Source organism: Neophocaena asiaeorientalis, unplaced genomic scaffold (genome assembly GCF_003031525.2).
Source record: "Neophocaena asiaeorientalis asiaeorientalis breed wild unplaced genomic scaffold, Neophocaena_asiaeorientalis_V1.1 scaffold77, whole genome shotgun sequence".
Lineage (NCBI taxonomy): Eukaryota > Metazoa > Chordata > Mammalia > Artiodactyla > Phocoenidae > Neophocaena > Neophocaena asiaeorientalis.
The window spans coordinates 5,771,348-5,785,380 of NW_020174645.1; the positions used below are offsets into that span (position 1 = coordinate 5,771,348).

Genomic DNA, 14,033 nt, shown 5'->3' on the forward strand with positions numbered 1-14,033 from the left:
CTGATATTATCAGAATTTTTAAAAGCTAAAATTTTAATTCGCTTTGTTTTTCTCAAGTCTTCAGTAGTTCTTTTCAGATTCTGATAGAAGACAATTTAAGTACAAAAAGAAATCTAATTATTCTTTCTGAAGGTTGAAAAGAGAAGTTTGTTGGTTACAAAATGGCAATTTTTTTGAAATAAATTCCAGATTTTTTCCCCCCCAAGAGAATTACTTTGTTAACTGTTTTAAATTCAAGGTTAAATGGGTTTTTTCCCAATCATAACCAAGTGATAAGTGAGCAATGTGAGTAAAAAGTGCAAGGCACCAAAGAAATCTAGTCCAGCATTAAACAGTCACTGAAGCATATGCACAAATGATGAGTTGATCTTATATGCTTCTGCTCTTACACTACTAATCAAAAGAATAAGGCAAGAAAGCCTTTTCATGAAGTAAAGTGTGTGAGACCAAAAAAGACAATCAGAGGCAGGAAAACTGTGGGTCAGAATGGGAGATGTCACTGATGCCCTCTTCTGAAAAGGATCAGCTTTAGAACTAAACCAAGAGGAGCGAACAGAGATGGAAACTACCTTTCTGAATGTCACACAGTAATTTAAGAATGTCTACTGATGTCTTCGCTACAGACAGTCTCCAGGCCTTGTCCTAAAAAGAAAAATGCAAAATGAAGTCCCTTTCTTGTATTTGCCATTGTATATGTAGTGCATATATAGACAAATAAATAAAAAGCACAGAATCAGAATAAACAATAGATATGGCTTAAGAGTTGAGAGGTCTGTGTTACAGGGAGTTGGGCAGCCAAAGAATAGATCATAATTGAATAATATATAAGCTAAACATGAAAAATACCCATATGGACTCTTGGATATATGATTTAGAAATACTATAGAATATGCAAATCTCCCAAATCACCTTTCAGATACACTATAATTAACAGGCATGTGGGTTTTGTTTTTTTTTTTAACAGCTTTTACTTATTATTTGAGAAAAAATCTGGAAAGGATCTCTGGAAAAGTTAAAGAGAACTGAACTTGTTTAGTGTAGAAATCAGAAGTCTAAGAAAGAATCATCCTTAAGACTAAAAAAAAAAAAAAAACCCCTTTTTTTTTTTTTTTTAAAGATAAGAAAAACCAAAGAGAGAAAAGCTTTAATTGAAAGACATGGTATGTGTAAAATGCTTAGCAAGGGCCAGGTCCGTACAAGGTACTCAAACATTTTGACTACGGGCTGCAGTTGAAGCTGGTGGTTGAGAACACAGACAGTATGAAATGAGACTCTGCCACTTTCCAAATACCCTTGGGAAAGCCACTAATTTTAAAATTTTAGTTTCTAAACTCAATCAAAATGAGCTAACAATAGGGTCTCCTTCACAATTTTGTTCACAGTTTTATTTTGAGGAAGAAATGGACAATCTATGTGAAGTATTTAACCTAATGCCTAGTGGACAATAAGAGGATAATAAATTTTAGGTGTTAAAAAAAAAAAATCAAAAAAAAAAAAAATCATTTCCCTAAAGGTAAAAAATGATTGAAATGCACCACTGAGAGAGGCTGGGAGGTAAGTATCTTCAAAGGTTTAAAAAACTCAACTACCCTGGATAAACTAGGTTTTCGGTCCCTTATCTCTCTACCGTGAATTGGCTCTCTGGAAACCGTTTCTAAGTTTCAACGTTCTGTTCTCAGATTAGATTTACTTTGGTTCTGTGGCTGACATTACTCAAGAGTAATGACTATGTCTCATACAATGCAAAACACTGTTTATACTTCAAGGCATTACGGAAAATTCTTTATGTATAACAGATACTTCAGTTAATCCTTTTGATCTGCAGATCCTAGATTATTCAGTGTGGGCTCAAAGCCACTGCTCCAAAGCAGCTGTATTTGTTTGTTTTTCTATATGGTAAATTTCCTATATAGTAAATGGGAATTTTAATATTAGGCCATTCTATGGGCTTCCCTGGTGGCGCAGTGGTTGAGAGTCCGCCTGCAGACGCAGGGGACACGGGTTCGTGCCCCGGTTTGGGAAGATCCCACATGCCGCGGAGCGGCTAGGCCGGTGAGCCATGGCCGCTGAGCCTGCCTGTCCGGAGCCTGTGCTCCGCAACGGGAGAGGCCACAACGGTGAGAGGCCCATGTACCGAAAAAATAAATAAATAAATAAAAATTAGGCCATTCTAGCAGTGAGAAGAGCAAATACTCATATTTGTAAGTCTGTCTTTTCTATCCTGTTGATAAATATCCATAAAAATTGGATTTATCTGCATTTTATTTAGTGAAAATCTCACCTCATTAGAATTATCTGGTTCTTCCTGTAATGCCAGTCGTGCCCATATGATTACTCTTCCTGCAGTTTTCTGAGCTTCAGCAGGAGGCAAAGACCTCAACAGAAGGATACAGTCTTCACCCTGTAAACAGAGTTTGAAAGGAAGAAAAAACAGCTGCTGCCTGCAAAGGATGATTTGGATTTACCTCTTACTTTTCTATTTAAAGATGAAAAGACATCATTTTGAAAAAGACATTATGGTTCCATGGTTTAAAAATCTGAAAATTCTGTTTTGGATGACAGCAAACAGAAAAAGTAAATTAAAATACTACCTTTTGTATTTTGTAATTCTTAGGTATGCCTGTAGTTTTAGAATTATATAAAAATAAAGACACTTAAAAACACAAAAAGAAAACCCACCTCCTATTCTGGAAACAAAGGGTCCTACACATATGTAAAACATGAGTCTGAGTTTTGTTAACTACCAAAGACTATGAAAGCTCATTAGGTATTCACAAAATACTTAAAACAAAACTATACATATAGGCCAATCTAACGTCTAATGTTGGTATAACTTTATTTTGTGCTTGTCTGTTTGGATAATTTGATAGTTAAATCTTTAAAAACTCAAAACAAACCAACCATATAAAAGTACGATATAAAACTTTCACACCTTTTCTCTATCAATCAGGTCAATAATCCTTAGACTGTAGATTTCGTCTTTAGGCAACATATATGCTTCGGCCACCTTTAAAGAATCTTCTAAAGAAGATGGGACATCTTGTTTGAGAATGTATCTTACCACCCTCTGAAATAGAGGCAATACACATTTCTTTGTTATGAAATCTCACAGAGAGCCCAGAAATCATTTGTTCATATAATTAAAACAATGCAGCAAACTCTAAACTGTATGAAAAATTAAAACATGATTTGTATTCTGAATTTAATGACAGTCCTTTCACCCTTCTTTTTTTCCCCTTAGCTTTACTGAGGTTTAATTGACAAATAAAAATTACATATATTTAAGGCGTACAACATGATGGTATAATATATTCCTTCAGCTTCTTAATTTACTGTCTGTTGTCTTTACTACTCTAACAACCAATCAAACACTCTCTTAACATTCTATCTAACAAAAGGGAAGCGGTGAAGAACCTAGCTCTATTAATCTTAAAGAATATAAAATCTGGTTAAATTTCCCATGTTGCTCTGGAAGTGGAGCAAAGGCGTTAAAAGATTCAATTATTGTACTTACCATTATTTCCTTGCTTAAGAGATTCACCTCCCTTATTCCATAGCCTCGTAAAAGTTTCTTCATCTCCATTAGTTTGTAACTTTCCTGTAATAACTTGACTCTAAAAGTAAATTTATTGATATTAACATCAACTGTCTTTTTTTATGAAATACTAAGGGACACAGTAAAGGATAGAAAAACATATATGAATTTCAACTCAAAACATGAAGTCTATCCAACAGCAAAAAAGCTGTTTGGTACACTGTAATCTTACTTGGGATGGTCCATCTCCAAGTGCTGTTTCACCAGCTGCTCCACAGCTGCACTCCAGGGGACCACTGCTGCATACATTATCTTGAGCACAGCATCAAATATGAGCTATAAAGACACACACACTGACAGTGAATACCCCTCGGATTTACTTTTCATGCAAATTAATGACACAGCCTGATCTACAGCAGGGATCTTGCATCTATTGGATAGAAGCTTGAGAATATTTCATCTTCTGACTGCAAAAGCATATGTCTTCCAATATTCACACATAAAGGGCAATTTTATTATTTAGAAAAATTCAGAAGAGTATTTTCTCTGCTGAAAGTTAAATCATATAGCTCTATTAACTTTCTATAGACTCTGTGTTTAAAAATATTCTCCATGGTTTTATTCACATTTTACAATGGTGACTAATAACAGTGTGAAGTCAAAATAAAGGCATATGATAAACATATTTTAAAATGTCTCTATGTTTGTAAGACCATAGAAATGCCTGAAAATATATGCATCCAACTGTCCATGTGGGTTTTTCTGGGGGTGGGAATGAGAAGACTTTTTATTTTCATAAGAAAAAAGGATTGAGTGGTTTTTATTTTCTTTTTATTGTTTTTCCTATTACACAAATTCTCCCTAACAAATATATATTGCTTTTGTGACCAGAAGAAAAGTTTTAAGAAAGGATGCAGTGCTCAAAAGGAAAATCTATATGATCACTATTTACTTACATCTGTGTCAGATAAACATCCTATTACTGCTATAGCTTTTGCTTCCCATGCTGTATCAAAGAGTGAGGTGAACTTTGAGCTACATCTCTTCAATAAATCCTAAAATGGGATAAACATTTTTCTTAATTTAAAACTCTCACTAAAACACCACCCCACACATATATAAACATAGATAAATAGCTTTTATGGATGCGTAAAAAACCAAAAACTTCTACTTAGCCATGAATGCTGAACAATGGTCAACAAGTGCAAAATTGCCAAAACCTTGGCCTTCAGTTTTATTTACATGGTACAGAAAACTTTGTTCATGCTCCTATTATTTCACAACAACCATTTGGAGAAAGTCCTAACATTATCTCACTGTGCTCAAGGCGACCAGTCAGTTAGCAGCAGAGTTAACCCACATGCTTAACCAATACAATATGCTGCGTCAATCCTGATGGTAAAGCATGACATTCCGTAAAGAGTTAAACATTTACTACAATGATGCACTGCACAGATCCAGAAAAAAAGACTAGAGCTAAAGAAGAAGTTACCTCTATGTACAGAAGGAGAAGTTCCTCCTCCTGTAAGTCATGTTCCCTCACGTAAACTCTTATAAACTTCTCGAAGATGGAAGGGATAAGCTCGGGGGCCAGCACTTTATCAAACATTCGGAATACAATGGTGGTTGTATCCTCCTGGATGTTGAAATAAAGACGGCATAAATGCAAACTCTAGCTGTGCTGGCTATGATAAAATAGTAATAATTCTGATAAATCTAGACTTCTACCTTCTCAAAATCAGAGAGGGCCAATTTGCAGTTGTATTTCCTATGCAGTGTGATTAACTCTCGTAGGTTATTTACCAAAGTCCTTAACTGACAAACTTCCTCCATGTTTTGATGATCCTTATAAAACAAAAGTGTTGAAGTTGTTAAGGATATGAAATAAAAGTGTGAGAGGGAAATACAAATAAGAGGAAACTGCAACTTATGCCTTTAAGTTTTGTAGACGTTTAAGCAAAATTAACTAGTACAAATTAACAGATCAGAATCCAATAGAAATCTAAAAGAAATTTTCTTTCTTAAAAAAATAGAAAAAACTATTAATATTAGTGTAATATTTTTTCAGAACCCCAATATACTTAGGTACACAAACATCATTTAGATAATCCTCAGTGTTCCATCCATATAGATCATGACCAGATACAAAGTGATGACATTTCCTAAAGTTATATACAAGGAACAGAATTTTCAATTGATAAAAGGCAACTAGGGAAAAGACAAAGTAGTGTTTTATAGCAAGAGGAAAAGCTCTTCTGTGGAAAAACATATAAAATGATCAATATACATTGTACATTATAACATGTATTGATTATATAACATCAATATACTGCTTGAAACTTACAGAAAAAATTCCCATCTTATTCTTAACAGCACATAATCAGTAAGTATAATTAATAACAAGAATCTGCTATATCAGAAAGTAGGGGGAAATTTATTATTTATTTTTGGGCTCCAGAAACTTAAGGAATAAATGTAATTTCATAATGTATGTATGATGTTACAAAAGGTCATACCTTCCAGTCCTTAAGTACTTTAAACTTCAGAGTTGAGGTTATACTGAGATGTCTCAACATGTTAGTTTATAAACTAAATTATGGTACCCCAACAAACTTTTTCAAAACATAAGAATGCATTTTTTTTCAATATAATGAATGCTTTCTGGTTTTTAGCAATATGAAGGGAAAAATAAATGAACTCAAGAAATTTAGAAGCCAAATAATAAATTCAGTTCATTAATCTCAAATTAACATCATATGTAACATCAATATTCCTGATCTTAGTTCTCTTTCTAGCATTGCTATTTTATTCAGTCAGTCAGAAAGTCCCAGATTTTTTTCAATTTGATCTTTTAAAAAATTCTTTGAGGGGCTTCCTTGGTGGCGCAGTGGTTGAGAGTCCGCCTGCCGATGCAGGGGACACAGGTTCATGCCCCGGTCCAGGAAGATCCCACATGCCGCGGAGCGGCTGCGCCCGTGAGCCATGGCCGCTGAGCCTGCACGTCCGGAGCCTGTGCTCCGCGACGGGAGGGGCCACAACAGTGAGAGGCCCGCGTACGGCAAAAAAAAAAAAAATTCTTTGGTACTTAAGCCATTATGACTATTGGAATGCCAAAGAAATGCAATCAAAACTAGAAGTAGTTTACTACTTTAAATAAAAGAAGTAAACCTGATTGATACAGCCTTTGAAAACTAATCTTAATATGTTATTAAGTTTTGCCCTTTTAAAGGACTGTGAAATGTTACTAATGCATAAAATCCCAATTAGACTACTTAGGAGTATGTTTATATATTGTTTCCCTTTTGGTTGGCTCAATAGAGAAAAACTGTGCATTAAGACAGGTTCAAGTTGTAACAGAAACATAAGGAAGAAAAAAACCTACTTTTCCTTTTTGTGGATTTTAAAAGTACACAACAGAAGAACATACAAAAAGAATATTTAAGAAGTGAATATGTGTCTAAATACACATAGACAAACCCTTCAATATAAATTAAATGTTTTATTACTAAAAATTTGTTTTTCATATCATACCAAGGAACTCCAGTGCCAAGAGGATGCCAATCCTAACTCATCTGGTTTTTCTGCTGTAAAAAATACCTCTGCCAGTTGAAGCCCATTTTCTGGCCAGTTTGCCTTTAAAAAAATATTAGAGACCATTAAAAATAATGTTTTATGCCATGGGGAGTACTGGAAATGCCTTTTCAGTGCTAATTATACTGGTATTACCTTATCAGTTAGTTCAAGGTTCCTGGCTGCTTGTTCCAACCATTTTGCAAGAACTTTCTGAAATAGATATATCATAAAAAGTATTGATATGAATAAATAATCACTGAAATAATTTAAAACCTCCATCGTAGTCTTTCAAGAGACACTAAAATGAACTAACTGGTGTTAGCACGACTTAATCTTCAACGATATAATGTAAAAAATAGAATCATCAAGAGTGAAAACACTGAAGGCAACTTACCTGTCCTTCAGGTACAGTCCTTCTCACAAATGGGATCACATCATTTTTAAGCCATGGACAAAGCTTTTGCAAAGAGACTGGTGTAGAAATTGAGTTGAGCAAGTTCTCAAGCATTTTCACATCAAATCTGCTTTCAAAGTTTGCCTAAATCGTACAGAGTGAGAAACTAAGATTTATCCAACAAATTTAAACCGATAGCCTCCCAAGAGGTAAAGACCTATTAGAAAGTCATTTCAAGAAATACTTTACTGTGTTTCCCTGGTGGTGCAGTGGTTAAGAATCCGCCTGCCAATGCAGGAGACAGGGGTTCGAGCCCTGGTCCGGGAAGATCCCACGTGCCTTGGAGCAACTAAGCCCGTGCGCCACAACTACTGAGCCTGCACTCTAGAGCCCACGAACCACAACTACTGAGCCTACGCACCACATCTACTGAAGCCCGTGTGCTCCAGAGCCCGTGCTCCGCAACAAGAGAAGCCCGTGCACCACGACGAAGAGTAGCCCCGGCTCGCCGCAACTAGAGAAAGCCTGCGCGCAGTGACGAAGACCCAACATAGCCAAAAATAATAAATAAAAAAAAATAAAATAAATTTATTTAAAAAAAATTTTACTGATGTAACGACCCTTAAAGGTGATTTACTCTGTGCAAATGATTCAAGTTGGTAGCCACAAATTCTGTGAAACCTCATGGCAGTGAGTACTAGCTAATAAATTAGAGGCAGAGGAACAGGCAGAGATGGCGTTCTAAGGAAAATTTAACTGGAGGTGACAGTACAAACCCTAACAAGCATGTGTCTTTAATAGCATCACACCCAGATACTGAGCTTTGGACCTAATATTCTATATCAACATTAAGGAGATCCGGAGCAGCAATTATAATGGCAATCCTTTTCCACAATCTGAGCTGCAACAGGACTACCCTCTCCACCATTCCTACCTAAGAAAGCCCATCAATAAACCGCTTAATAAAATGTTACCTCTTGACCTAAGTTTAGGAGCTAACTAGACTCTGAATGATGAGATAACATAAGTTTATATTTTATGTATAATATTTCCTCTGAGTTAACATCATCAGAGGATAGTTTTCTCTGGGACAGGTCACATTTTATCAAACCGTCTGAAAACACCCCATTGCCCAGTCACTCCTGCCACCCTATTAGTTTCCAACACTGATTCAATCACCTCTCACAGGAGCTATAAAGCCATTAAGAAAAAAATGCAAAACAAATTACCCGATGTCTCAGCCAAAGGTACTGTGCACAAACAAGGTTTCCTTCTCTTAGCTGTAAAAAAATATCCTTAAGGTCATCTTCATTATTCAGAAATTCAATCCAAGAACTACCCCTGCAAAGTCAAAGAGAGGAAAGAAGTTAGTAGTCAAAAAATATATATTAAGGTTATATGTTACAAGTAGATATCATTATGCATTTTAATTAGGTTTTTTTTTCTCAGAGTTAAAAAAAGAATCAAAAGATTATACAGTGAAAAGTAAGTATCCTTCTTATCCCAGACCTATAGAACTCCTGTATCTTCCCCAGAAGTTATAGCTCCCCTTGTAGGTCCTTCCTGAGATAATCATTACATATACAAGCAACCATTTTTAACTTTAAAATGAATGAGAATTTTTTATGTATACTATTTGTACTTAAAAAAATTCATTTTATATTATCTTGGCAGCTTGTACCAATGAGCACATATAGATATTATTCTTTTTAAGGACTACATATTATTCCATGGCATGGCTTTACTATAATTTAACTAGACACCCACAGTTGAACATTAGGGTTACTTCCAGTCTTTTGCTATAACCAACAAAGCTATAGTGGTTACCCAGTCCTAGTTAAAGCTCAGAAATAGATGATGAATACTTCCTTAAAATGATAAAAAGACAAAACCCTATAAGCCTGTACCATGCTTAAATGATAAAATAAGCATTTTCACTAATATCAGGAACAAGAGAAAGATGTCTATTTACCACCATTATTTAATAATGTTCTACACGGGACTTCCCTGGCGGTCCAGTGGTTAAGACTTCACCTTCCAATGCATGGGGTGTGGGTTCGATCCCTGGTCCGGGAGCTAAGATCCCACATGCCTCATGGGCAAAAAACCAAAACATAAAACAGAAGCAATATTGTAACAAATTCAATAAAGACTTAAAAAAAAAAGGTCTACATCAAAAAAAAAACAAAACAAAAACGTTCTACAAGTACCAGTCAATGAAATTAGGCAAGGAAAAAATAATGAGGAAAAAAATGAAGCAAAATTATAATTATTTGCATATATAATTATATACTTGGAAAAAACAAGACCAATTGAAATATTACTACAAGTGAAAAAGGAATTCAATAAGGTAGCTGGTTTAAAAGTAATTTTAAAAAATCAATAGCTTCTATATCCTTTTGAAAATACAATGGAGAAAAGTCCCACTTATAAAAGTAGCAAGAAAGACAAAATTAACAAAAAAATGTAAAAAATCTATATGAAGACAACTGAGTAGATACCACTCAGGAATATAAAAAAAAGGATAGAATAAGTAGGAAGCCACATACTGCCCTTAAATAGTGATATGAAGACTTGATATTGTAAAGATACTGATTCTCCCCAAACTGATTTTAGGTTCAGCACATTCCCAATAAAAATAAATAATAAAAAATCCAATAAAAATAAGATTTTTAAAAAACTGGATAAGCTGATTCTGACTCCAAGTGTCATACAGAAAAGAGTAGCTGCCCAAATTCTGAAAAATAAGAAAAGTATAGTAGAACTAGTCTACCACTTAATAGGACACTTTAAAGCTACATTAATTAAAACTATGATACTGGTGAATGAATAGAGAGATGAGATCAAGCAAATACAATTATACTGCATAAACTTAAATACACGTGAGAATTTTAGCATGTGATTAAGGTAACATTTCAATGAGCAGTGAAAAGATAGAATGTTTAATGATAGTATTGGGATAACTGAATAGCTATAAGGAGAAAAAATAAAGCTTCCTTCATTGTTAGTTTATCATGATAAATAAATTTGTCTTAGCTTTAAGGTAACTAAATCTCATATTTGTCAATAACGATATTCTTGGTGCACATGTTAGTATATCTAACAGGATTAATTTCCAGAAGTGGATTGTTAAGGCAAAAGGTATGTTTATTTAAATATGCCTTCCAAATGTATCAATTCCAACCGATGATGTAGGAAGTGCCTAAAGCTTAGCAGGAAAGATAACATTGTCCATCACTGAACCCCCCAGAAACACAAATTCACTCAAAGCAATGCTATATCTTTTATGACATTCCAAACTTAAATCTAATTCATAATCCAGAATTCAAAATGGGGAATGCACATACCTGAATTTTTCTGGTCCAAATGCTCCATAAAAAGTAGTCAACTTTGCATGAGCCCTTAGTACCTAAAAAGAAATAACTTGACAGTCTGAATGTTGTGTGCAATAACATTAAAATAAAAAACACCAGAAATTAGGCTTTCTGTTTCGGCAGTCTTGTACATATTCTCATTTTCCCCATATGACAAGTCAAGTCCCATAAATATGACTGCCTTTACTTAGCACAAAACAAAAAAACTTGAAATAACGGAAATATTTCCAATCACACTCAATGCAATAAACCTGCAAAGAAGAGGAAGGTATTTGTACATTAATTGTAGGCGCCTTTCGAAATCAATTAGTTTTCCCACTGATTTATAAATATGCCCTTATGGTAAAACCTAGCTGGATTATACTAAACATTTACTTTGAGATAAGAGTTAAAAAATATATAGATGGTCCCTGACATGCAACGGTTCAACTTAAGATTTTTCGACTTTATGATGGTGGAAAGGCAAAACGCATTCAGTAGAAACCATACTTAGAATTTTGATCTTTTCCTGGATTAGCAATAATATATAGGACGATTCTCCCTTGTGATGCTGGCGGCAGAAAGGAGCCGCAGCTCCCAGTCAGCTACATAACCACAAACAACCGATATACTTACAACCATTTCGTTTTTTCACTTTCAGTACAGTATTCAATAAATTACATGAGCTATTTGTAATCGCTCAAACAGGCTTTGAGTCAGATGACTTTGCCCAACTCTAGGCTAATATAAGTGCTCTGAGCACATTTAAAGTAGGTGAGGCCAAGCTATCGTGTTCAGTAGGTTAGGTGGATTAAGTGCATTTTTTTAAAAAGCCTTTTTTATTGAAGTATAGTTGATGTACAATATAGTGATTCACAAATTTTAGAGGTTAAACTCCCACTACGGCTACTATAAGATATTGGCTATATTCCCTGTGCTGTACAATATATCCTTGTAGCTTATTTTTTTAATTTTATTTTTTAAATTTATTTTTTATAGAGCAGGTTCTTATTAGTTACCTAGTTTATACATATTAGTGTATACATGTCAATCTCAGTCTCCCAATTCATCCCACCACCACCATCCCACCTTGAGTGAATTTTTGACTTGCGGTATTTTCAACTTAACAGTGGGTTGGTCAGGATGTAACCCCATCATAAGCTGAGGAAGATCTGTATGTACATGTGCGCACACACATATTTTTGGCACCATCATAGCTATCATCAGTTTACAATTATTTGAAATAGCAGGCACTACGCAAAATGATTTATAGGAAATATTTCATTTGACCTCAAAATAACCCATAAGTACTATTATTATTCCCATTTTGCAATAAGGAAAAAACGTATTAAAATAACTTGCTCTTGAAAAAATACAGACCTATCTTGAATTCAAAAGTATATCGTAACAGTATATCCACTCCCAAATTAACCTATAAACCCAATGTAATTACCTCTTTTAAGCCATCAGAATAGATAGGAACAGCTTTATCTTCTTTCTTCAAAAGCTAAGGTGAATAAGAAACACGGTTAGAATATCGGCTATACTAGGTTTTTCATGAAAGAAGATGGATTTCCTGTGAATTAAAGGAAAAAATCATCTTTAAAAATTAAATTGCACTCAACTCTGAGATGAACAATGAACAATAAAGAAGTTACATATCTTAAAAATGATGCATTTTATGAAAACAGCTCACATTCTGCCCATCTGTTACACCTTGATTTTAGGGAATATAACTAGCAATGGTATTCATTTACAGGTGAGTGAGGGGAACAACCTATAGCAAAAATGGCATCATTTGGAAGAGCAAAAAAAAATGCACTTTAAAAAAGGTCTACGGGAGAAATCATTCAGTTTTTTGCAAAATACTTCTTTTGCATAAGACAAACTAACATGCACAAAGGTCAGAAACACTTACCCTGGTTTTGGCATAATTTAGCATTTCCTGGGTTGTTTCATAGGTTATCCATTGAGCCTCCAAGCAGTAATTCACCACAAATTCATCGTCCTGTTTCATAAATGCCAGACATGGTAAGGCAACGTAATACTGATCAATCCATCGATCTGGATATTCTAGTATACAACAGGGAAAACATACCTGGATTTTATGCAGATTTTCCTTAGCTTCATCTACAAGTTTTTGCCATTCAGTCTGCTCACTGGTGTTCAGAGAACTCAAAGCTAGTTTCTCCAATATATCATTTGATTTTACTTTGTAAACAAGCTGTAATATAAACATGCAACATCAAGAAACTTGAAGCAAAATAATGCCTGTGGATGAAATCTTACACTGTATGCTAAATAAAAAATGTAAATATTCATGTAGTTCAAGAATAAGCATTAAAGAAGGTAACACTTAGATAACAGAAAGGTAACCCAGATTACAAAGTGTTATGGAAACCATTTCTACTGAGTCCTCACTAAATGTGACCAGCAGTGTACTAAGAGCTTTATGTAAATTATCTCAGTTAACTCTCATAAAAACCTAAGTAAGCATTTGCACCTCCTCAAAACCCTATGGGGTAAATACTAAGATCCCTATTTTACAATCAAGAAAACTGAAGCTTAAGAGAGGGTAAGTAATGTGTCTGAAATTTTGCTGTTCAAAAGTGAATGGAGGGCTTCCCTGGTGGCGCAGTGGTTAAGAATCCGCCTGCCAATGCAGGGGACGTGGATTTGATCCCTGGCCGGGGAAGATCCCACATGCTGCAGAACAACAAAGTCCATGCGCCACAACTACTGAGCCTGCGCTCTACAGCCCATGAGCCACAACTACTGAGCCCACGTGCCACAACTACTGAAGCCCGTGCGCCTAGAACTCGTGCTCCACAACAAGAGAAGCCACCACAATGAGAAGCCCACGCACCGCATCGAAGAGTAGCCCCCGCTCACCACAACTAGAGAAAGCCCGTGCACAGCAACGAAGACCCAATGCAGCCAAAAATAAAAATAAATTAATTTTTTTTAAAGAAACAGGAAATTAATACTGGTATATTAAAAAAAGTGAATGGAGCTGGTTTTTAGAAGAATACCACACAATTATGTTTCACGTCTACTTTTCTAAGTTTATCAAAGGTTCTTTTTTCTAAATTTTAATTAATTAATTTATTCAAGGTTCTCACTACTTCTTTGCTAAGTGATTTGCTAAATTGATATAGTTTAACTCAGGTTAGTGAGG

At 34.9% G+C, this 14,033-nt stretch overlaps 1 protein-coding gene across 1 annotated transcript in view; it reads right to left on the minus strand.

Annotated features, from left to right (window-relative positions):
- The window catches only part of KNTC1 (kinetochore associated 1), a 69,182-nt gene that overhangs the window by 34,866 nt on the left and 20,283 nt on the right, over positions 1–14,033 (minus strand). Inside the window, exons 17-32 of the mRNA XM_024758564.1 lie at positions 12,954–13,079; positions 12,774–12,863; positions 12,309–12,362; positions 10,850–10,911; positions 8,732–8,843; positions 7,503–7,646; positions 7,262–7,318; positions 7,067–7,168; positions 5,264–5,380; positions 5,028–5,171; positions 4,492–4,590; positions 3,768–3,871; positions 3,515–3,614; positions 2,933–3,067; positions 2,282–2,401; positions 570–642 (exon numbers count right to left, since the gene is read on the minus strand). Of these exons, the coding sequence (XP_024614332.1) occupies positions 570–642; positions 2,282–2,401; positions 2,933–3,067; positions 3,515–3,614; positions 3,768–3,871; positions 4,492–4,590; positions 5,028–5,171; positions 5,264–5,380; positions 7,067–7,168; positions 7,262–7,318; positions 7,503–7,646; positions 8,732–8,843; positions 10,850–10,911; positions 12,309–12,362; positions 12,774–12,863; positions 12,954–13,079 (1,639 nt within the window). The remainder of the gene's footprint in view (positions 1–569; positions 643–2,281; positions 2,402–2,932; positions 3,068–3,514; positions 3,615–3,767; positions 3,872–4,491; positions 4,591–5,027; positions 5,172–5,263; positions 5,381–7,066; positions 7,169–7,261; positions 7,319–7,502; positions 7,647–8,731; positions 8,844–10,849; positions 10,912–12,308; positions 12,363–12,773; positions 12,864–12,953; positions 13,080–14,033) is intronic.